At 37.3% G+C, this 25,641-nt stretch overlaps 3 protein-coding genes across 3 annotated transcripts; all 3 read right to left on the reverse strand.

The window, feature by feature from the left end:
• Positions 1-2,766: 2,766 nt before the first annotated feature.
• Positions 2,767-7,694, reverse strand: LOC120270958 (succinate dehydrogenase assembly factor 2, mitochondrial). Its single transcript, XM_039278046.1, has 5 exons — positions 7,540-7,694; positions 7,357-7,455; positions 7,130-7,256; positions 3,282-3,350; positions 2,767-3,168 (listed from the first exon to the last, which is right to left on the reverse strand). The coding sequence occupies exons 1-5, from the start codon at positions 7,620-7,622 to the stop codon at positions 3,025-3,027; spliced, it is 522 nt and encodes a 173-aa protein (XP_039133980.1). The 5' UTR covers positions 7,623-7,694; the 3' UTR covers positions 2,767-3,024.
• Positions 7,695-8,650: 956 nt separating this feature from the next.
• Positions 8,651-15,363, reverse strand: LOC120270957. The gene is made up of 4 exons (XM_039278045.1): positions 14,068-15,363; positions 11,656-12,227; positions 11,109-11,328; positions 8,651-10,469 (listed from the first exon to the last, which is right to left on the reverse strand). The coding sequence occupies exons 1-4, from the start codon at positions 15,250-15,252 to the stop codon at positions 9,150-9,152; spliced, it is 3,297 nt and encodes a 1,098-aa protein (XP_039133979.1). The 5' UTR covers positions 15,253-15,363; the 3' UTR covers positions 8,651-9,149.
• A 5,661-nt stretch (positions 15,364-21,024) lies between these two features.
• On the reverse strand, positions 21,025-21,999 carry LOC120270392. The gene has a single exon (XM_039277384.1). It carries the CDS (start codon positions 21,997-21,999, stop codon positions 21,025-21,027), a length of 975 nt encoding a protein of 324 aa, XP_039133318.1.
• Positions 22,000-25,641: the final 3,642 nt, after the last annotated feature.

Genomic DNA, 25,641 nt, shown 5'->3' on the forward strand with positions numbered 1-25,641 from the left:
GGATATCATTAAATGAATAATTTAAATATAATTCTTTAAAAAAAAAGAATTAGGGCTTATTGTAAGAACAAATTTATTACATATTAATATTATCATAGATTAAGTTTTATAATTTGAAAACACTTAAAATTTTAAAAAATTATAAATAAAAATTTTAAATATAATTTAAAAAATAAATTGTGACACCTTAGAAAATTTTGGGGTCCTATTATAATGCCAAATTGATTAAATATTGATAAATCATAAATAAATTTTTATAGTTTAAAAAAGCAATTAAAATTATAAAAATTATAATTATGTGTATAAAATAATAAATAAAAAATTTAAATATAATTTTTAAAAATAAAAATTACGGAACTCTAAGCATAGGCTTTGGTCGTCTCTGAGTAGGACTAGGTTGAGTTGCTTATATGCTTAAAAACACTCCACTATACAGCCGATGTAAAGTTAAACTTTGACTATAAGCACATGTCATATATCTGCTTGGATAAATACTATTGCAACAAGGCAAGCTCTTGGTTATAAATCTCAAAGATAAAAGCAAGATGCTTCAACACAGTAAGAAGATAAAATTTTTAATCCACATTGACTTCATGAAAAATGTGTGGATGATAAAACCAAAAAATTTAAATATAAATAAAACTTAGCGAAAACACATAATATTGACTCATGTGGTAATTAAGTAGTAACTACTATCTTATCCCATTATTTTCTAGAAACTGTTCCAATTTAAGTAGCTCATATATATTAAAATACGTTTATAGGCTTATGTTAAAATAATTATATTATATTTGAAAATGAATAAATTTATATAATTTTGGTTCTAAATATTACTAGTTTGAAGATGAAGTTTGCCTTATTTTCATATATCTTATTTTCTTCAAATGGCTCCAAATATAATATATTATGTTTGTTTTAATATACCTCATTTTATTTTGCTTTTCTAATTTTTTGAAACCCAAATTTCTACTTTTTTGTTTGATTGTTTATTATTATTATTATTATTATTATTATTATTATTATTATTTATGCATTATGGAAATGCATGCATGGAAAGGTAACTGAAATCTAAGAAGATGTTTCCAAGAGCATCATCAAAAGAATGGGACAAAAAAGGAACCAAAAGCCAAGAATCAAGCTGAATGTTTGTGTGCCTGTGAGCTCTCCAACTCTAACTCATCTTATATATCTTCATGTCCCTAACCCAAAAAAAAAGATTCTTTTCTTAGGGTTACAAACTAGGGTTCTCCATTTTATTTATTTATTTATTTATTTATTTATTTAGCTTACTTAAAAATGCATAATTACAAATGTATCTCAGTAAAATCTATATTTACTTATATACTGTCCAAATCATTCTTAACTATTTATATATTCCTTGTCACTTCATCCATAGTGAGATAGTGTAACCATGTGTTGTATAAAAAAAAAATTAAATAAAAATAATCATTGCCAACAAAATGATATAAACCAATACAAATGTTTTGTAAGAACACACAATCAGATACAATTTATTTTTATAAAAGTGTATTAGCAATTACCCAGTTTTATAGGAACATGTAAGCAAATTTTCTCTTAAAACTAAACATTAAAATAAAATAAAAAATCCCATATTAAACTCGGTGTCTGGTCCCCCAGACCATGAATCTTTTCAAAAGCAATCCATCTTTCTAAGGGATTTTGTTTCTTTTATTGTTTGCTTTTTAATGTTTTGTTTATCCCACCATACATCTCTAGCTAGGGTTTTGGACCAATGAATTAAGTCTTCCAAGACCCTACTTGAGGATTAAAAAAGGATTTAGGGTTTGACGCTGCTGAGGTCACACATCACCAAAACAATAATTATATGATTAATTTAGGGTTTAGGGTCTTAGGGCTATAAACCCCATGCATTAATTTGTACTTCTAGAGAATCTTTTTCATCATTCAATTCTATTCAGAGCTCTAATTTCTTTTTCCTACAAATAAATAATGTGATCAAAGATAGACATCAAACACTAGATTATATTGCAAACATGATAAAGATAAATATTGCACTCACAATGGGGACCCCAACATAAAAGTCTATATTAAAAAGTAAAAATATCCGATTTAATCTCTCTAATATAGTTATATATTGCTTTGGTCCCTTTAATATGATTTATCCCAAAAATATTCTTTTATTTTAATATTTGAGTAATGTAAATTCCTCTCTCTAATATAATTTGTCCTTAGGAGATCCCTATGAAAACTCACATTTCTCAAATATTAAAATAGAATGATCTCTTAGGGACAAGTTATATTAAAGAGATTAAATAAAATATTCTACTTAAAAAAATTTGAAGAATCACTATAAATTTGACAACTTTAAGGTCATGGGGCCACCCTAATTTCCACGCAAATGATTGATCATGAGCATTATTAACATTGCTCTAAATTGAATGGAAATAAATAAAGAACAGGCCCTTTTGATTGAAAGTGAAACAAAGTCAATATGGCAGATAATGGTAAGCACCAACAGAAAAAAAGTAGATTTTCTAGTCTTTCCTCTTCATCATTCCAAGGAGATAAGAAGTGGGTTTCTTTTTCTTAGATTCCTAATGGGTCCCCAGAAACAGAAAGCTTGTGTTCTTCCATCTATTCCCCGGTCCCCAGATTTCATCTTTTAATAATCAATAATCATCATGCATTTAGAATTGGAAGGGTATACTGTTAACTTTCGCAATAAAATAAACCACATGGTATTTAGAAAACCATCCTGTTTGCATAGAGAACTCCACAAGACAATATCAAATATATATATATATATATATATAATCAGATGGCAATAAGACAACATATCTTTGCATAAATGAGCCTGGAAATAGGAATCTGATAATATCTTTCAGACAGGCTCTATATCTTAAATGTTTGGTTAAATTCTTCAGGCATAACTGAGCAAGGCAGGCACAAAGACAGAAGCATTTATTATGATCATTGTAAGTTCAAGCACAAAAGACTTTCTTACTTGGTCATGTTGGTGATTAAAAGTGTGAATATTCAGGTTTACTGATTTCCATATTTAGGACCATCTAGTCCACGCTTATCATCCCATCCTCGTACCCATGGCTGACCTGGATTTGCACGAGTCTCTGGGGAAGAATGCTTGTCCAGATTTCGCAAAACCTTAGATTGGATAGCAGTGAATACCTACACGAGCATAAGAGAGATTTAAGTTTTATAGTTTATACAGCATATTACAATAGGAATTGAATTTTTTTTAAAAAAAATATAAGCTTGAATTAAGTTTAGGAATGCTATACAATATTATTGCTCACTGCCTCCGGCGGCTGCTCCTGCACAGTTAGCCACTTCCACAGATCAGGATTTTCCTGAAAGACCAGGAGGAAACCAATCAGGAAACGTGCATTAAAAAACAGAGATGAATAACCAAATAGTTAGCATGAGCGAACAGGTTATTTGCATAAGCATTAAAAAAAAAAAAATGAATAATCATATAGTTTGCATGAGCACAAGAGGTTAGTTGCATAACAGCATTTGTTAGCCTTGTGGGCTGCGTCTTGTTTCCCCAGGCTGTCAGTAATAGCAGAGGCTCAGCATAAGCCAATAAGCAGCTTGATGGCTGAAGTGCTCCCTCAAATGGTCAAAAGGATTTCATTTTTCATCTTCAAAAGTGAATTACGCAGCACATAGCATTAATTCTGCAACATAAATATCAGTTTTCTAATTTAACTTGAATTGCTTAGGTCAATGTTTTAACACTAATTTAATCACCTTGCCTCATGATCACCGGAGTAGTTGCTGGCAAATGAAATATTAGTTTTTTTTTATTTACAATAAACAAAAAGCGACTCCACTTAAAAGTTTGTCGAATGGAAGTGCACCATTATGGTGGTTTATTAACCTTTAAGGATTTATTAACTCGGTTAAAATTCTATCACATGCACACTCAGAAAATTTATAACAACCAAACCAAGCTAAGAGATACAACTTTCATATGAGACCCACTCAGGGCCCATTTAAATAATGCTATAAATGGTACCTTATCAGAAATAGTGGATAAAAATACTGCTACAACAGTACTGCAAGTGCAGGGTTTTAACTTTGCACATACCCACGTGATCATCTGTTGTGCTACACAATGGTTGTTCAAATGAAATCTTAGTTTTGCCATAAAAAATAGGTTACGCTACAGCCAAGTTGCTTGTTATATGTCTTATCAGCTTCAATTGCAATCTCTGTGGCAAGAGAAACACTTTGTCATTTCTTTTGAATCTTGCATAATGCATCAATAAAAGATTCACGTGCTGTGTTGTTCCTACTGTCATTTATTTCATGTCAACAGGAAAGGTGTCTAGATGCAAGTTTTATCTTTCCTCTCTGTATTGGCAAAATAATTGATAATTTTATGATCGTTACCTGGACTGTAGTTCATGCTCCATTATAATACAAAATTTGCTTTCTTAATGATCATTTCTAGGTAACTTGAAAATCAGGTCTCCGGCGTGGTCCAACACATGCCTGATAAGGCTGATATTTGGGACTAATTTCTCATATTCGAGTAAAATTTAATTATCGATCACAAATCCATCAAGGCATAGTAATATGGAAGGCACAACAAATCACTTGCACAGATAAGTCTGATAATCAAACCATCAGATCAGTAATCAAACAATAAATACCAGTCATCTTAATGCAATATTCATTTAGACAACCATGGCATTTTCAAAAGCCTGGTACCCATCCTCTTAATGTAATATTTTTAATCCAGGCAATGGCACCCAAGTGTATGTTTTTGTGCAATTTTGGAAAGCCTAGTACGAGTTTTCTTAATTAATATTTCAGATAGACAATACCACCACTCTGTTAGCATTCATGGGATATTCAAAAGCCCGTCCATTATCCAAGTACCAAATTGTTCACAAGAATCACAACTTCTCAAATAAAAAATTCACAATTATGCATACCCCTTAGTTACATGGATTACAGAATAGCTATTCATGTAGTTTCTGTTGCTGGTTTTGTTCTTCCTGCTCACTAACTAAAAACTGTTTACAGCAAAATTAGCACATTAATTTTGGCCCTATCATTGTATCTTTGACTTCTATTTTTTCCTCATTAATATACCAATTAATGCCAGAGATGATAAAGAGCATTTGTTTCTGGATAAACATGACCGCGTTTGTCACCATACAAAGAGAAAGGGCAGAAAGAAAGGGGCTAGTCCATCATTGCAACTTTGAGAGGAAATTGGATCAAGCTACAAAGAGATAAAAAGGTATAAATCTCAGAAGATGCATCTGTTTAAGGATAAAAATGAGTGCCATTTGTCACCAATTCACAGAGAAAGGCCAAACAGAAGGGGGCTGCTCCATTATTTGCAACTTTGAGAGGAAATTAAATCAAAATACAGAGAAATTGCAAAGGTAGAAATTTCAGAAAATGCTCGTACCATGTCTCATGCAAAAATTATTCTATAAATTATTGTTTTAAATGAAAAGACGACAACAATAAGAAACCGTTACTCTCAACTATTTGGAATCGGCTATATGAATCCTTCCCTTCTTCCCTTCTATGTTGCTCTATTAAAGGCCAAAAGACTAGATAAACCAAGCTTTGTCATATCATATCATTACATAAAGCTTCTACTAAACACTCTTAGGTCTATCTTTCCCACTTCTACCGCCTTCAACCTTTCTTGTAAGGGCATTTACAGGTCATCGAAGAATATGCTCATACCATCTTAATTGATATCTCTTTAACTTGTCAGTGATAAATGTCATTCACTGTTAAATAATTTTATTTCTTAATCGGTCATTTCTAATAACACTTGAAATTCATCTCAACATTCTTATCTCCGCCACGCCCACCCTTTAAGTATGTTGTTTCTTAATAGCCCAACATTCTGACCTGTACATCATAGTTGGCCTAACAACCATTCTATAAAACTTACCTTTTAATCTAAAAGGTACTCTACAATCACATAAAACACTAGAAGCTCCCCTCTACTTTACCCAATTTGCCTTACTCCTATTTGTGACATCTTTTATAAGTTCCTCATCCTCTTGGATTATAGAACCTAGATACCAAAACTTCTACTTCTACTAATCTTATTATCATCCATCCTAACCACTCCCTCATTTTTGCTTGAAAAGAGTATACATAAAAATTAAAATTATATGCCCATGCCAATAATGTACAAAATGTTCAACCAACCATGAAACAGAAATTTATCTGAAATATATATCATGACAGTTTTGCAACTTAGGCCAACCTAACAACCTTTAATTGAAACAAGCCCAAATCTATCCATGCTATTGTTTAAGTGACTAGGAGTCTAGGATGGCCTAATCCTATGACACCCTTAGATGGAACTCGATTAGGAAGGCGTAACCAGGAGACCTTAAACTTCAAGGACCCATAAAGTATTGGACTAAATTATACACTAAAACTGTCACCAGGCCAGAGATACTAATTTTAAATCAATATTTACATTCACACAAAACTATTTAGTTTCCATAGTTAACTATCAAAGAAGAGCCTATGAAAAGATCTGTAGCATAATTAAAAGAGGCAGCAGGATTGGCTCACTCGTGTTACTACTGACCAACTCCATCATTAAGAGAAAAAAAAATAAATCAATGTTAATCACTTTGCTTTCTTCTTCAATTTGTCCAAAAAACTAAAAAATTTGGTGCAATTCAAAGGGGAGCATGACAGTAATATCTTGGTGACAAACTAACAAGAGGTACAGCGATTGAGAGCATTCAGGTAGGCAATCAAAAGAGCAAAAATAATGTACAACTTTCTACAGGAAAAACGTTAACGAGCCACAAGCAAGACGACCAAGAAATGACAGCAAATAAACAAATCAGGTTACATCCTTAATCACAGCAAAAAAGGTCAATAGTGTTAAGCAGCATAACCAACAACATTGATTGATGTAAAGTAAACAAGCTCCTTAAGAAACAATATTTATTCACCTATGACTTCCGCATACCCATTTCTTCCTTGATTGTCCTTTTTCATATATATATATATATATATATATGTTTTCTCTATACACTCTGTTATAATGTTATCAAATTGATTATAAAAAAAAACCAGAAACCTGAATAAGAATGAAATTAAGGGAAAAGAGAGAAGTTACCAAGTCTAAAACATCCATGAGGGCTCTGATCCGCAGCTCGTCCATAGACCTGATGTTCTCCTCCACCCAATTTCCCAAAACCAAGTCCAACTCGAGAAACCCACGTTGCCTGCTTCTATACAACAGTCTACACAAAAGAGAAGACAAAAGAAGCAAACTTTAGACTCTCCATCATCAAATTCGATAAAAAAAAAAAAAACACTGAAATTCAAGGAAAACTGCAAGACCTATTGCGGAGGCGGCGCTGGGCTTCCTCGGTGGATAGATCCACGTCAATCGATGCATGATCCGAATACAATCGAGATGCCAATCCAGCAAGTGATGATCTATAAGACATCGAATTCGAGATAGAGACATTGAAATGATAGCGAAATCAAAATCAAAACATAGAGTGAACGCCATTGGCGTACCTGGGAAGGGAATTTGGGGATCTATGAGGGATTAGGGATAGGGTTTGATGGAATCGGAGAAGAGTTCGCCTGAGAGTCGCCATTGCATCGTCAGAGGAGAAGAGCGCGCGAGGGATTTGGGGTGCGCAAAAGAGATGGAGTTTTTTGAAGGCTCTGTTTTTAGAAAAGAGTGTGAAACTTTGCTCTTTGCCCCTTGGTCTTTTTTTTATTTGAGAAATGGGAACTGGAAAAGATTGGGTAAATTATCTTTGAGCCCCTCGGTAAAATGCATTTACTTTTTTTTTCTACATATATAAATTGAATTTTTACATAGGTCCTCACTCACTAAAATAAAACTTATTACATTGCTTCTTTTTGTAAAACAATCTAATGAGCTTTAATTAGGTTTATTGTTAAAATTAGAAGTGACGATTAAATCCTTTATAAATAAATTATTCAACTAATCTAAAACATTTGATAAATATTATACTTAGACCAGCATACATATATTAAAATATATTAATGTTTATATATTTATAATATTCAGTTTATCAAGCTTCAAGGGGACCAACAAGAACGATGAGAGGGAGCCAAAACTGGAACCAGTTTGAGACCCTCATTGAGTCTGAATGGTTTTGGCTCTTCTTTTTCCTTTTTCTTTTTTCCTTCATTTATATAATTGTGCATAAAAATGCTTAGATTCAGTGGGTAAAATTTCCCAGATGCTTCAGTTCATTTATAGATAATAATCCGTGAAACACAATATATGTAATTTTGTCTATTGACTAAATATCTTGCAAACTTTCCCAGAGTCTTATATTATTGTTCAAGTTAATTAGATTGCAGGTAAAAACTAGTCATACAACAATTAAGGCAATTGTTTGCAGTGCACCAGCTAATTGAGTTGAGAAGCAGTATCCCAACTAAACACCCAACCAAATCAAAACACAGTCAAATACCAATTTAATCCCGAAATAATCCACAGCCACAATGTACTCCATAAGCACAACAAGTTCATCCAGCTATCAGATGATTGATATCTACTTGGTATTAGTGAAAAATATCAATCAAACATCAGGCTAAAAATACCGATTTCTACCATTCAAATGCAAGAACAAGCAAGAATAGAGGAGAATCCAAACCAGTCAGACTTGTTAAGAGATGTATAACTTGCATAAGAAATGCACTCAAGACATTAAAACACAAGCTGTCTGAAAATCTATTAAGTCAGTTGATGCAAAATATTACCGAGATGATTGACATATTGGAAGGGAAATCAACCATTTGTAGTTGCTGCTACCTCAGAGAAAGGAGAATAACACCGCATAGCAATTACACACTTCAATTGTCCGCAAGCAACTCACCTGTGAATTTTGGATGTACAAAGATGCACTCTTCTCACTAATTTTAGGAGTCACAGCAATGGCCTTGTCTGAAACTCTGATTAAATTATAGTCCACAAAATGTTGGGCTCAATGTTTCACTGCAGGCAACAGCCTGGCGATACAGTAACTAATGTCATTGTTTAAACTCTTTCGGTGTGAAAACTCAGTATGCTTAATCTGAAACCCAACAAGGAAACAAACTTGAGAACAGACAACTCATAATCCCTGCAACCTATCAATTCTGCTTCATATATACTTCATGCCTGCAATCCTTATCTGCCTCGACACAAGGTATTGTGCTAAGGAATAGATTATGCCTAGTAACCCCAAAACCCTGATAGTGACAATATCTGTCATCATAATAGACGGCAGATTAAGAGGCATGGTCAGCAGCAGCATGGTGTCTGTCTGCTTCACAAAATCCCACATAAACCGGTTGAAAAGGATGTGATTGGGTAGAGTGAGGACAAGCAAAGCAACATTTTTTACAGCAAAAAACCAACCAGGTCCCCCAATCTCAAGCCCCCATCCTGCATTCCCATGCCAGGCTTCCTCCCATATCCTGTACAAAGCAGTCAGCACCAAGTAACCAGAGATGGCCAGCGTTACAGGGAAATATCGTTGTCTATCACCAAAACCTGCAAAAATATCCGAGTCCTGGTTGAGAAGCAATAGAATCGGGGCAAGGAAAAATATTGCACGGTTTGAGCCACCAGTGAGATGCATGTTCAGTAACAGGCAGATGGTGAAGCACAGTACAGTAGAGACATTTCCCACCGCAGGCATCCAAGCAGCTTCTGCTGCCAACCTCTTAATTGAGAAGGAGGGCGGTGCTGATGTCCTCCGTTGCTGAGTCAATCTCAATCTGGGTGGGAAGCCAGGGTTTCGACCAGGCTGATTGGAAGCAACACCTTTGTCAACGGTTTTCCCATGCAAAAGTGACGCTAGCTCAAACTTGATCTCTAAAGCGATTACCATGAATAGCATGGCATACAGTCCAAGAAGAGATAGCCTTGCCCCTTCAACAGCCAACATAGTAGAGAACCTGTCTGCTTCTTCATCTTCTCCAATGTTTTTGGCTCTTACCTGCCCTTCCAACAGGTATGTCACTGGGAAGAGGGCTACTAACAAAGCAAATACCCAGGGCAAAAGCCTTGTACTTGATGCAGAAGGCAGGTGTGTGAAGACTGCAAAAACAGAAGCACAGACAATGGTGGCAACAATAAAAGGGTAGAGAATAATGGACTGAAAGAAATATTCTGCAGCAATATAGATGCCCAATGTCAATCCAACTCCAACTGCATAGAAAGCCCTCAACTCAACCATGTACTTGATGGGAATGGCAGAGGTGATTGCTGCTAATGAAAGCAAGACAGTTGCTATGAGCAACCATGAAGGCCATGTAGGTTTGGCAGCCACAAAACCATATATTGAAATATCATCAGATGACTGATGAGCTGCTCTGATCAAGTCTGACCGGTATGCCCATGATAGAGGAACTGGAGGCTGCATAAAAATAAACAGCAGACCTGCTGCAGCCACGAGTACAAGGAATCTTTTTGCAGACTGCAAAAATGTTTATGATGATCAGAACTAATTCATATAACAAACAACATCATCTCTAATAGAACCTAAGAAAATTGCAAAAAGAGTTTCATAAGACGAGCTAGTAGGAATTCTTCATTTTGCAGATATAAATTAGCATTCAAGTGGTGTTATCAGCCCCCTCTCCTGTTTGTGTGTGTGTGTGTGTGTGTGTGTGTGTGTGTGTGTGACAACTGTATATTACAATTAAAGATGCAATTTGGGGTATGAAGACTTCAGAAATAAGTGCAGCTGAAGCAGGATGTATGACGTGAAACTTTACCTGAAATAGAAATAAGTATGAAGCCCTATTCCAAACTGAGGACCAAGTGATACCATATTGAGATGAATTTCAGTACACTAGGTCAGTTGTAGTATTATAAAGCAAAAGGAGACATTAATAACGACGTACAATAGTAGACAAATAGCATAGAAAAGGGTGACTGAGATTATACAGGGAACCCACTACATATGGTTAAGATGTTGAAAGCAAACACGAAAACTATGCAAAAATGACTGCGTTGAAGTGGAGAAGGCATAAAGAAAAGAAATAATTATGAGGATTATAGGAACTGTAGCCCTACAAACATCAACTCTTGAGAAGGTCTTTAAAGTAGATACCTGGACATGGGGAAAGTGAAGGGCCACTATTGGAATGCAAGCTATGCCTGACAAAAGAATATAGGAACCCAGTAGCAAACCATCTGATGGAGGCCTTCCATTCCACCACTGTAGAGCTTCAAAGATTGTTTCCCTGCATAACCACGCAGAGATAGCTACAACAGATGCATGAGCATAACCTTGCCAAGGTTTCATTCTGGAGGCTCCTTTGAATTTGTCCCTGGACCAATTCAAACAAGAAAATGAGGAAACACAAAGGTCTGATAATCCCAGAAGTTAATAATTTTCAGGGAAAAAAAATGAAGCGCAGAAAAGATAAATAATATATGTTATTAACTTTTAAAGATACGCAATAAAGAAGGCTTTAGGACTCTATAGATCAATACTGTTCTCAAGTATAGCTGTTTGCCAGATAAAATAGAGAAAAGCTTTTGGAAAATTAAGAACAAGGGGCAACATGTGGTGAATGGTGATCATTAACATTCTTGACTAAATAAATGAAAGGAACATAAATACCATGCATAAGGGAAAAAAGTTTGATCCATACTTGTAAAGAAGCAATGGAGGAGATATAGCCAACAGAAGAACCGCGGAAACCCAAACCACAGATTTTGATGACAAGAACAGCATTGCAAGCTTTGAAGAATATAGACAAGTCAAAAGCCAGACAGCTTTGGGACCAATTCGATGATCCACAGATAATCTCCTAACCAGAGCCAGGCCCAAAAAGGTCGTCAACAAAACCATGTAACTTGGATACATCACATCACCATCAAATCCAAAATAGTATATAGTGGTATAGTTGAAGAAGCGGTCCTCTATGTAGCATAGCAGCAAGGTATGACTGATAAGACCAAGTTCAGTCAAGAAGCGTAGTTTGGGTGGAAGAAGTGCCAGACCAGGAATAGCCAATGCCAAGAGTACGCTTCCAACTATCAACTTGCAGAAGGATTTCAATGGCATACCAGCCATCCAGATATTGAGATCCCAGTAATTATGCACAACAAACCATAGCACCATCAAGGTAGCCAACACGACAAAGCCGAAGTATGATGACAAACTTTTCTTAGTGAAGAACCGAGCGAGATAGAAACCAGATATCATAGGAAGAGGAATAAACTGCACAAATGACAGCGTGCTAATTCAGTAAAATCATGACCTACATACAGTAGAAAGTTTGCAGTCATCTGACTGCAAAGAAAAAGATTCCAAGAAAAGTCATAGATTCAAGGATCAACCAGACATGAGAAAATTTATACACAAAACAATGATATAAGACCTAACAAGAATACATGCACTAAAGACAAGATATAAAAGCAAGAACTACGCATATATAAGCAGATAGAACAACAGCACACCACCAGGCCAGATGATATAAAACCAGACAGTCATAGCAACCATTCATTCACATTTACAATGTCCACAAGAACACAGCTTTAAGTAAACACAAATCAACAGATATTGACTTGATCTTAAGAAACAATTGGCAAATATATAAAGACTGTTCTTCAACTAGAGATTATGATGAAAAGTTCTCCCACACTTCAAGGTGAAAATAAAAGCCAGTTCTTACAGCAATGTCAGGCACCAACATTTTATCATTTGATAAACCAGTGATTCTCCCCTTACTATTTCCTTTTTATCAAAATTGGAACATAGGCACAAAAAGACAAAGAAAGAATTAACCAAATTATAACACTATCATGATCCCTTGATACAAAAAAGACATCATTTAGCTCATCTATAACTCTGTGCAATCCAAGCAACCTTGCAATTATCACAGCCCATTGATGACTAAACTAACAAGCAAGATTTGTTAATAAGGTCTCTCACATATCTACAAAATATGAACTCAAAAGGAATCTCAAAATCAAGTTGACACTAAAACTTCTCAAGGGAAATTTAGCATTCAAATTTGGAGGTCCAAATCTAATTTATGCCAGAAAAATGTTGATACTATACTGCAACGATGAAATTTCTACTTTGAGCACAATGCAACAAGACAGTGTTTACTTTCCATATAATCACATTTCCTTGAAAAGTTCACCGTATAAGAAATATTACAAATGTGGGCCACCAAAGGGCACTTGAAATGCATAGTACTGATGTTTGGGATGAGTGATGCATCTAACCCGAGAATGCATCCTTTCATATTGGACATCCTACTTGAATAAAGTTATTTTTACTCAACATTATTCTTAAACTGGCTGTAACCATGAATCTTTCTAATGGGGTAGCACTAGTCTGTCAAATTTTAATCAAGGCCGTTAAAAACCAAAAAGTGCTTCTTCTACATAGAAACCATTCATAATATATTGATTGAGAAAATAATTGAAAATAATCTAAAATTATCTTCCTTGTTCATGAGAAAGCTTTCTGCAAAGCAATTCCTTACCAAATTAGCGGTTTCCCTAGAATCTCTTTTCTAAAGGTTCAAAGCAACATGAATTAGAAATTAATAATCACAGTCCACATTATTATTAGCACAACTTCCAATAATGAAATGCAGGCAATTAAATAAAGCACATTGAGGGTTTTAACTTATACCAAATAAACAAAAGGCATAACCGAATAAGCTGGATGAGGCCTTAAAGCAGAAAATAAAATGAAAACAAATGGAACTCATTTTTTGAAAGAATTGATAGCACTCATGGTGGATTAATCAAGCCAAGTTCAATAGTAATATTGCTGCAATATTCTGACAAGAGTAAATTGCTCCAACACAGTGATTTGCATTGGCTTCTTAGATTATTGTGTTATACTCCATGGTGTACATCTATCAATTGGCATGAGTCACTTTTTGTTCAAAATTTTCGTGTTGCCAGCCTATTAGAAAGTTATAAACATCATTATCTGAGAACATTCACCAATCCAAGGTTTGAATTACCATGTTCTAAGATCATGGATGAAAGATAAGGAAAGAAAAAGAAACATAGGAATAAGAGAAAGAATTCAATACCACAATCGGGAAACCAATCACAATGGCACCAGCAGCACTAACTAAAACAGACAAAGCCGTGAAAGCTGCAGAAGTGAAGGCATCCTCGATCAAACCAACAGCATAAGCTCCAACAGCAGACGCACCTCCGAGCATTGTGACAGTCACAAGCAGATAATTCAGCGGAGGCGGGGCATGCAAGTATCTCCCAAACGAATGAAAAACCACCCGAACCTCCAAAGCAATCACAACCACCACCATCGCAACCGCTCCATTCACAACTCTAATCCGATGCATCTGGTAATTATCCCTCGTGACCCACCACAACGCACCCCTCGTAGATGCATAGAGCTGGAATAAGAAGGGGACAAAGAAGAGGAGAAGGATGTCGCAGAAGGAGGAGAAGGAGGAGAAGACGGTGGAGTGGTGGGATCCGATCCGGAAAAGGACAGGAGCGAAGAGAAGGTACAGGGTATGGATGCATCCCTCGAATGGGCCGAGGATCTGGGAGTCACTGGACTTGAAGGAGGACGGGCGGGGGAGGGCGTAAAGCCAGTAGAAGATGCAGGAAACGGCGGCGAAGAAGAAAGCAGCGGAGGAGAACCCGAGGGCGGAGACAACGGCCCAGGTGAAGAGAACGGGGGAGGCGATGGGAAGGCAGGCAAAGAGGAGGCGCTCGAGGGCGAGGACGATGGATGGATTCTCAATGTGAAGCCATTTAAACTGCAGAGAAGCCCAGACGCCGATGAAGAAGGTTGTCAGAGAGGAGAAGAGGATGGCGAGGATGGAGAGAGGAACGGAGGAGTGGGGAAGCGGGGAGGAGAAGACGAGGGCGATAAGGGAGGTGGACAGAGAGAGCCAGAGAGTGAGGAAGGAACCCGTGGGGAGGCGGAGAGAGTCAAGGAGGTAGGAGATGAGAAGGCCGGCGGAAAGGACGAGAAGAGAAGGAGTGCCGCCAAGGGAGAGGAGGAATGCAGCTGATGGAGCGAGGGCGATGGCGATGCGGGCGTTGTGTGTGAAGCCGGAGGCGGCGGACTGATGGTGGAGACGGCCGCCGGAGGAGTGGCGCGAGCTAGGGTTAGGGCTAGGGTTTTGGGAAGGAGAGTGGGAAGGGGAGGAAAAGGTGGGAAAGGAGGGGGCGCTGGCGGAGGTGGAGATGAAGGCGCGAGGATGGGGCCGGGAGATGAACGGATCGTCGGTCATCATCGCGGCGGCAGCAGCGACGACGACGTCGACGGCGACGAAGGATTAGGGTTAGGGTTTTCGAGGGTTGAAGATGGAGATGGGAGAGATGCGAGGACCTATGTCTTCATCTCGCTTGATCGCCATCTCCAGATCTTGGATCCATTGCTTGGTCTCACACCATTGGGCCCATAGGCCCATCAGCCCATCAACACACTCACAGCCCAATCAGTGAATTAAGTGGCCTTTGGTTGCAAAATTTACTAATAATTCCTCTGATTGAAAAATTTATAAATCAGTCCTTTATATCAAAGAAAAAAAAACAAATGAAAATGATATTTATAAAAAATTAAAAAAAAATGTAGAAATATATAATAAAATATAAATGATAATAATAATCATGATGATGATAAACACATTGTGTTCTATTTTTGTATTACATGATGCCATTGTTTAAAGGAGACTTCATGCTGAGTGATTATTTTTAATAATAATAATAATAAGATAAATTTAATAAATTAATGATGAAATCATTTATTTATTTATTATTTAAAAATTTCAGAAATTATATTTTGTTAATAGACTTAATACCAATATTAGCATATTTGCCAGTATTAGTGCTAAGTTAGTTTTTAGAAATGAATATAGACTGGATTAATAAATTATAATGGAGTTGCCTTTATTTGTTATTTATTTTATTTGTTTAAATTTTTTTAATAACGGCATACATACCATTGTGAAATATATATAATTATGTAATTAGTTTTAAACTTTTTCAAATAATCATGAAATTAATAGTTCATTGTGTCATGTGCTTGAATTTAAATCTTCTTAATTTAATTGCTAGTATTTAAATACCCCTATCATAAATAAAAACCCCAACTTCTATGTAATTTAAAAAAAAATAAAAATAATCACATTTAAGTTTTGTTGGAAAACTAAGTAACATTCTGTATATATTTCGGTCAATTTTAGATTAGATATTTCTCAAACTCACAATCTCTTACCAAACACGGCAATAATAATTCCAAATTTGAGTAATTCTAAGTTTTTACTATTGACCTAAAACAAAAATATATATATATATATATATATAATATAAGAAAATAACACGTGGTCATCTCCAAATCTAACATGATAAATACATTGTAGTGTTTTTATATTTAAATTAACTAATGTGATAATACTTTGTAGTGCTTTTATATGGCTTTTTTTTTTTAAATATTACAAAAAAAAAATTTACTAAATTACGCATGTTTGGGATTATTTACCAAAAATACTGAGTTGGTGAAAAAGCAGTAAACCTTCCCCGTTTTCACTTTTTTTATTTTTTTATTTTTTTAAAATATAGAAAAGCGGAGAGTTTCTCCCGTTTTCAAATTTTTAAATTTTTTTAATAAAAATAAAAAGCGGAGAGTAACTCCCGTTGTTTTTAAAAGCCTCGGATTCCTTGTCCTGATAATGTTGGTTGGTGTTAATTTGTTAAAGATTCTCATTACTTAGCTTTTGACAAATGCTTTTATTGAAAAGCAAAAACAAGAACACAACTATATTAACCTTTAGTAACGGATATAAATATATCCGTTGAATTATTTTATTATTATTTTTTTATATAATACTCACTTCCCACTTCCCACTTCCCACTTTCCACTTCCCACTTCCCACTTCCCACTTCATAGCTCCCTCTATTCTCGTTTCTCTTCGAGCTCTAATTGTGCGGGTGTTTTCTACTTACACGTGTACTGGGATTTACATTGATAATTTTTTTATGGCATTCTTAAGATTACTGAGTGATCACATTTCATCCATTTTTGTCGGAAAAAGGTAATATTTTTGTATTATTAGATAACTTTGAAATTAATTATTTATTAATAATTATATTAAGACATTAGTTTCACATAATAATTTTTTATGTCATAATTATTAATCGTATTAATAATTATCTTATTAGCACCTCAATCATGTTTAATTAGATGACACATTATATTTATAGGGTAATTTTTTTATTATTAATAATCGTATTATGTCATTAGGTTTTATGAATAATTTTATTATGTCATAATTAATTATTGTATTAATGATTGTTATATTAACCTCGAAGAATGTTTATTTAGATAACCGAGTATATTATTTGGTTATTTTTTATTAATAATTATATTAAGTCATTATTTTATATTAATAATTGTATTATATCATAATTATTAATCGTATTAATAATTATCTTATTAGCACCCCAATCATGTTTAATTAGATAACCCACTATATTTTTAGGTAATTTTGTTTATTATTAATAATTGTATTATGTCATTAGCTTTTATGAATAATTTTATTATGTGATAATTAATTATTGTATTAATAATTGTTATATTAACCTTGAAGCATGTTTATTTAGATAACCTAATATATTATTAGGCTTTTTTTTATCAATAATTGTATTAAGTCATTATTTTAGATAACCTAGTATATTATTAGGTTAATTTTTTATTATATTAATAATTGTTATATTATGGCTGAAGCATGTTTATTTAGATAAACTAGTATATTATTAGCACACCAATGTTTATGGTTTACTCTTCAATCATATTTAATTTTTCGATGGCATATGTTCGGATTTATGATTTTTTCGTATCTTATATTTTTCCAAGTCAACATATTTTATTTTTCCATTTAATATGAAATTGATTAATATATAACTTTCTACAGCCTGATCGGGTTCTTAGGTGTAGACATGTGTCTATCGCGAGCCTCCTCCACAAATCATAGGCCTTTTTAAGAGAAGTCGGGTTCTATCATGCACTCAAATTCTTAATTTCGAATTGATGCCGCTCTTGTGAGCGCATTAGTGGAGAGATGGCGGATCTGAAACACACGCATTCCACCTTACATGCGGTGAGACAACAATCACGTTGGAAGATGTGGCACTATTACTGGCTTTACCGATTAACGGCCACGAAGTCATCGGTCGGACTTCCCGGGCTAGGAAGTGCTCTGTCGTGCAGAGTTGCTCGGGAGTGGTCCCACCGCGGAGCAAAGGAAAGGTCAAAGTATAACTCTAACGTGGCTTGAGGAAACATTTGGCATGCTGTCATACGATGCAGGTCAACGACAGATAGAATGTTATGCACGTGCCTATATCCTAAGGCTTATCGGTTGTGTCCTCATGCCAAATATGTCTCAGAATAGGGTTCATCTGAAGTGGTTACCACTTCTGAGGGATTTTCTGAAGGTGAAGATACGAGTTGGGGTTCGAGCATGTCTAGCAACCACCATGCAGGTCTTTATGCCGTAGCATCCAACAAGGATATGAAAAATATCGATGGATCTATGATATTACTTCAATCATGGGCATGGTATAGGATTTCAAGTATATCCCTCAAACCCGTGGTATCGTATCCTTTCCTCCGGCTCGTGAGGTGAGAGCAAATTAAATTGATAATTCATTTTACACTTAATTATAATACATTGAAATTGTAATTCATTCTCATTTTTTTCGGTGGGCGACATTGAAGTGGATGATGATAGCCGTAGCAACAAGCACAATGTGAAGATATATAGGCAGCTACTAGATCGGTTGGAGATGCAACAGCTAATGTTGTTAAAAAAACTGATAATTCATACACATATTTTAGGTATTAATAATCATTGATTATTTGGTAAATAATTTTGAACAGTTTATATGGCGGCCTTATGATTCGAACGAGATAATTGCACAAGTGCCACATGACATTTTCGCAGACAGACCTTTATGGACTGCGTTTACATCATTGATTTGCTTCGAAGTTGTTGAGTGGCACCAAACAGATCGAGTGACAAGACAATTTGGCTTCGCCCAAGGTGTTCCTCTCGATCCAGTTTGCATTGGACCGACTCATGATCATGATCTTCGTGGTAGAATTGACACAGATTGGGCATTGATGCACGGAAGATGGATTGGATACTGGAGAGATAGAGCGTCACGTTGCCTCAACCTCCATGTTCCTGCCGGGAATAACGCAATGTCGGTGGAGTATTATGACTGGTATACTACTAATACCATACTATTTTTATCGAAAGATCAGGACCTGTTGGATCCTCGTACGAGAGGGAACACTCTTCCAGCACCCCTTAGAGCATTTCCAACAGTGGTTGTAGATGTGCCACCACAGAGTCCTCCTGTACGACGACGTCATCGGTATAGTTCTCGGGTCGAACACAACGAGGCACATATTCCTCGACACTCACATCACGAAGGGTACCAGTCATTTCACTCATCAGATGATATCAACGTTACTCGATCATCTCATCTCCATGGATTTCCTCCAGTTGAGCCCAGCAGATACTCGGTTGATTTCGGGATGGACTTTGTGCGGAATTTATTTGAATATCAACCTCATCATCCACCTATGGAACGCGGACAATTAAGTCATTCAACTTCATTTCGGCAACAAGACTGGGAATCACCCCCAAACCCTTCAGTACTTTTGTCTGCGAACTCGAACACTCCGACCCTCAGAATACGCGATTCGGATGAATCATCCGATGATGACCCGCCACTCGAAAGCAAGCACGAAGACCTCAGGCCACGGGACCCGCCTCGACAGAGATATTCACCCACCTCAATATTTTACCGAGAGGTGGCAGTAGAGACGGTAGAGTAGACTCTTGTATTAGTTGTTGTTTTTTTCTTTATTGTCTCGCAAGAAAAACTATCTTAGGTTGATTTTTGCTTGGTGTTCTATGTTGTGTATTTTTTAAATTTACTTTTTCTTTGCATTTGTCTTGTCTTTATATGCTTTAAGAAAAGGCTTTTAATGATAACTCATTGCATGTTATAATTATATGAAAGGCTTACATCATTAAAAACATTACAACGAAAAAGACATTTAGACTATATTACGACCGAGTACTTGAACCGCGATGTTGGGACAATTTCGCGACTATGTCCTTCGCTATGACATAAACCACAATATTTTTCACTGAACACCTTCCCTAATATCCATCTCGTTACTGAATCCTTGTAGATTTTGGTCTTCCTTTCGTCGGTCTTCTCATCGTAATATTAGGACGTAGACGTGGACCATTATAAGGGTTCCAATATCCCTCATTTGATCATCGCTCAAACTGCTTACGATATACATTAAAAAGCTGCTTTGAAGCCTATACACGTTGTCAACATACTCCTCCCAATGTAGACGAATATGCGAGCATGCTCGCAAGGACATGTCGACATGGAAAAATGCAACGTCCCGAAAAAGCACCACAGTCGCACTCAATGTGATCTTAGGTTGATACTGAAAAGTGCTAGCTTATCTCCCACATTGCGGGGTGACATCTCATCTACCATGAATGACTCTCTTCATGGTCAAATTGACGAACGTAAATGCTCGGACGCTTGTTGATTTTTCTTGGATTGCCTTCATTAGTGATTCCCGAGAAGATAAGGCTCGATGCGATCCGAGCTTGCGCTGCTACACCTTTCCTCACAAATAACTCCACAAGTCGGAAGTACGTTGATTTAACCATAGCTGTTATAGGAAGGTTTCTTGTTCCCTTAAGCACTGAATTAACACATTCTCGCGAGGTTGGTTGTCATGTGACCATATCTTCTCCCTTCTTTATCGAACGCTTGAGCCCACTTCTCCCGCGGTATGTTATCCAACCATCTCATCGCTTCTTCATCGTTGTCCCGTAGTAAACCATACCAAGTAGCTAAAATCTTGAATGGTTTTTCGAATAACCTCGCACATGATGAACTTAAAAAAAGTTAAGATAACTTCAATAATTAACAACAATGTAAGAGTTAGATTAAAAAAAAAGTTAATCTTGTAACTTGCCAATATTGACAACTATCCGTTGCATTTCTTTGTTTCTGAAACGACGCATGAAATTGGCCGAGATATGTCTAATGCAATAAACATGGTACGCATGAGGAGCACTCATCTCACGGCCAAGCGATCTAAAAGCTGATTTGATAGATTCATGGCGATCAGATATAAAGCATATTCCTTGTTGTGGTGTTACACTAGAACGTAAGTTGCGCAAGAAGAAAGTCCATCCACCCAACGTTTCTCCTTCCACGATGGCAAAACCAATCGGCAGGATATTTTTATTACCGTCTTGTGCGATTGCCAACAACAAAGTGCCTTTATATTTGCCATAAATATGGGTGCCATCTATCTGGATGACCGGTTTGCAATATTTGAAAGCCTCCACGCAGGCGGGGAAGCTCCAGAAAACTCTATGAAAGATTCGAGCATCACGTACCAGGTAAGGTCCATTGTATGCTAGCTGGGTCTCAAGATCAACTATTGTCCCAGGAACAAACTGTTGCAACGCTGATAGCCATCTTGGTAATTCGTTGTAGGACTCCTCCCAATTGCCAAATGCTACTTCAACCACTTTTTGCTTAGTTGTCCATACTTTCCTATATGGCGGTGTGTATCCGTATCGATTTTTGATCTCCGCTATTAAAACCGATACATTGATGCTTGGCTGCTGTTGGACTAGTGCTTGTATTTGATGACAAATCATATTTGAATCCAGCTTTGAATGATCCTGCGAGATCATTGCTGATGAACACGTGTGAGGCCCAGTGTACTTTGTAATTTCCCAAAGCTGTCTTCGCTTGCTATAAGATGCGTGAACCCTCCAATTGCACCCATCGCCATATGACTTACATTTACCAGAGTATCGAGTCGGATCAGACTCAATAACTTTGTATTCGACAGATTTAAGTAAGCAGTAATGCTTAATTGCGGTCACAGAGATCATCTTTGCTTTCGAAACCCTCATGCCTACATGAAGATCTCCATTTGTCGTTGCTCAGCTTAATGTGTCGGCATACAATAAAGGGTACTCCGGAAATTCTTGTGCTCGACATTGCTTCCAAATCAAGGGTTCGTGATATGTGCTCGGAGGCTCCATCGTGCCATCTTGAAATTATGGGCGGTCATTTGGAACGCTCTTCAAGATTCCATTCTTCTAATCGAATGTCATCAACACTTGCTTCGTTGTCTTCCCCAAAAGTCGTCACCATCGTCGTCCCTCATCGTCTCCACTGGATCGGCCATACTGACCAAATTCGGTTTCATGAGTATCATGAAAAGAACTTGTTCCACCTTGTAGATGTTGTGAATTAGTAAAATAATTATTGGATGGTGGATCATCATGTGCCCTCCACTCCGTACAGAGCCGTTCAGGTTCATTAACTTGGCATGGTGATGAAATCCTCTCCCGTCTCAAATTGAGTTGAACTTCGTCATTTAGGGCGGTTTGTTGTTGGGAAGGAGCACCCTCGAAAGTTGCAGCGCTGGACTCCACATACAATTCAATAATGCCAACATCTGGATTTCTTTTGTGGCAGTCGAACATCATCCGAACATCTCGGTCATTACGCAATTTGAATGACCGATAGCAAATCTTACCGGATCCAGAAGAAATTGGGAGCCGGTATTTGATATATGAAACTCTTAGGTTGTCAGCAGTCTCAATGCTTTCTTCAATGGATCTCTTTAAATTTTCGTAAGAGATGTCGTCTTCGACATACAAATATGATTGATCCTCCGACGAAAATATAATTGTATCTTCACTAGCAATGATTGAACCATTGTAGTAAACCAATACAAGTGAAGTCTCTGCCATTGTTGAAGATAAGAAAAAGAAGTATGGGTGAGTGAGTGAGTAAGTAAATAGTGTGCAAGAGTGAAAATGGGCTACTAATGTTGGTTTATATAAAGAGCTCGAATTTTGAAAAATTTTCATTTATGAACATCGCAGTGCTCGACCGTCCCCACTCATCGATTGGTTTAGGGTTCGACCAACCCTACTTTGTGCTAAGTACTAATCTGCGCAGTCTCGATCGCCATACTTTGTCCCAATCACCGGGTGTGCAGTTTCGACCGCTGCATTTCAGGCCGACCGGTGCAGTCTCGATCGTCCCCGCTTTGTCCCAATCACTGAAAGTGGTGCGCAGTTCGACCGGGCGATTTGCGGCCGGATCGCGCAGTGCTCGACCGCCCCGCTTTGTCCCAACTCATCGAGTGCGCAGTGCTCGACCGCTGCGATTTCATGCCGATCGTGCGCTGACCGTGCCCCGCTCTGTCCCAATCACCGAGAGCGCAGTGCTCGACCCGGCGATTGCGGCCGACTCAGTGCAGTGCTCGACCGTCCTGCTTTATCCCAAAACACCGAAAGGGCGAGGGTTTCGACCGACGCATTTCGCGGCACGACCGCGCAGTTCGACTCGCCCCGCTTTGGTCCCAAACACCGAGTGGTGAGGGTTTCGACCGACGATCTTAGTGCCGATCGCGCAGTGCTCGATCGCCCTCGCTTTGTCACAAACACCGAGGGCGCAGTTTCGACCGGGCCGCATTTTAGCGCCGACCGCGCAGTCTCGACCGCCCCGCTCAGAATAACTCACCGAGTGGTGCAAGTTCGACCAGGGCGTATTTCAGGCCGATCGTGCAGCTCGACCGCCCCGCTTTGTCCCAATCACCGAGCGGGGCAGTGCTCGACCGGCCTTTACTTTTTCAGCCGATCGCGCAGTCTCGACTGCTCCCGCTTTGTCACAAACACCGAGGGCGCAGTCTCGACCGCAGATACTTAGTGCCGACCGCGTGTCGACCGCCCCGCTCATGTCCCAATCACTAAGGCGCAGTTTCGACGACGATTTCAGGCCGACCGCGTAGCGCTCGACCGTCTCCCGCATGGTCCCAATCACCGAATGGTGCGAGTTTAACCGGCAGATTTTAGGCCGACCGTGCAGCTCGACTGCCCCTGCCATGTCCCACCATCGAGTGGTACAGTTCGACTGCCAGCATTGTAGTCGATCAGCGCAGTTCGACCGTCCCTACTTTTGTGCTAATTACTAATCGCGTAGGGTTTGACTAACTTACTTTGAACCAATCATCGACTCGTGGAAGTTTCGACCGACGCACTTTTGTGCTAATCAACGACATGCATGTGCTCGACCGTCCTACTTTGTCCTAATTAATTACCGATACAAGTTTCGACCAAACCACTTTTATACCACTCATCGACCTCAGCAGTGCTTAACCGACCTACTTTGTGCTAAGTCACCCGACTGCAGTGTTTCACTGCCTTACTTTTGTGCTAAGCACCTGACCGCAGTTCTGATCATTCCTACTTTGTACTAACTACTTCACCGCTGTATATTTAACCATCCTATTTTGTATTAATTAATTACTGGGTGCAACTTTGACTGCTTTCATTTCTAATATTTTTTTCGAAAATTCATAGTAAAATAAAAAGGTCAATATATATATATATATCAACAATTATTTTTTTAATTAAAAAAATTAATCATATAAAAAAAACATTCTTTTTAAAACCTAACAGCCAGACACTAGAGTTTTTAAAAATTTAAAAACAGCAGGGAGTCACTCTCCCGCTTTTCATTTTTTTTTTATTAAAAAAATTTTTAAAAATGGAAAACGGGAGAGTTTCTCCCGTTTTCATTATTTCTTAATTAAAAAAAATAAAAACGGGAGAAACTCTCCCGTTTTTCATATTTTAAAATAAAAAAAATAAAAAAAAACTGAAAACGGGGAAATGTTTACCGTTTTCCACCAACATGCGTATTTTGATAAATAATCCCACACATGCGTAATTTAGTAAATATATATATTTTTTGTAATATTTAAAAAAAAAGCCCTTTTATATCCTATTGTCTCACAAAACAAAGAATAATGGTTGGATATATATACTACATCTTAATTCTATCCCAAAAATCATTATTTCTCAGAGTTTTCCTTTGGTGGACATTTGGCTTGCTATGATTGGGTGTGTTGGCCGCTGGTCCACATTAACACTCATAACCCGTGAGTGAGCATACCATTGAACACCTTTTTCCTATTCACTTTTCTAAACCAGGGTTGAAATAAAAAGAAGTACAATCTAATCACCATCTTATCCGACGGTTAATATTAAAGATTAACAAACACAATCCATTTCTTACACACACAACCAATTAACACTTGACATAACCCTAGCCCTCCAAGAAAATGGAGAGGACCTTGATACACCGGAGGAGAGGGCGATGATGAAGATGCATGGTGATGAAGACTCTGATGCTAATCAGGAGGCAACTCATGTGTGGCCATTCCTTCTACTTCCATTGAAAACCATGAGACATGTGTGATGGATCTAATGGGTATAAACCATAATTCAAACCCTGGATCTTCTTGCTTGGAGATTGCTTAGGAATAAAGAAAGTTGCGGAAGTGTACCTGCACTTCAATCCATTGATTATGACGAAAGTGATTGGGTCTTGTGGTTCTTCTCACTGATCACACGCAGAGAGGAGAGATGGGAACCCTAATTCAGAAAACCTAATTCTGAATCTCATATCGTTGCGTGCTCAGTCAGGGACCACACCCTATTTATAAGAAAAACTTTATGGGGCTAATTACAAGT

The sequence above is a fragment of the Dioscorea cayenensis genome, chromosome 10 (genome assembly GCF_009730915.1).
Source record: "Dioscorea cayenensis subsp. rotundata cultivar TDr96_F1 chromosome 10, TDr96_F1_v2_PseudoChromosome.rev07_lg8_w22 25.fasta, whole genome shotgun sequence".
NCBI classification, from domain to species: domain Eukaryota; kingdom Viridiplantae; phylum Streptophyta; class Magnoliopsida; order Dioscoreales; family Dioscoreaceae; genus Dioscorea; species Dioscorea cayenensis.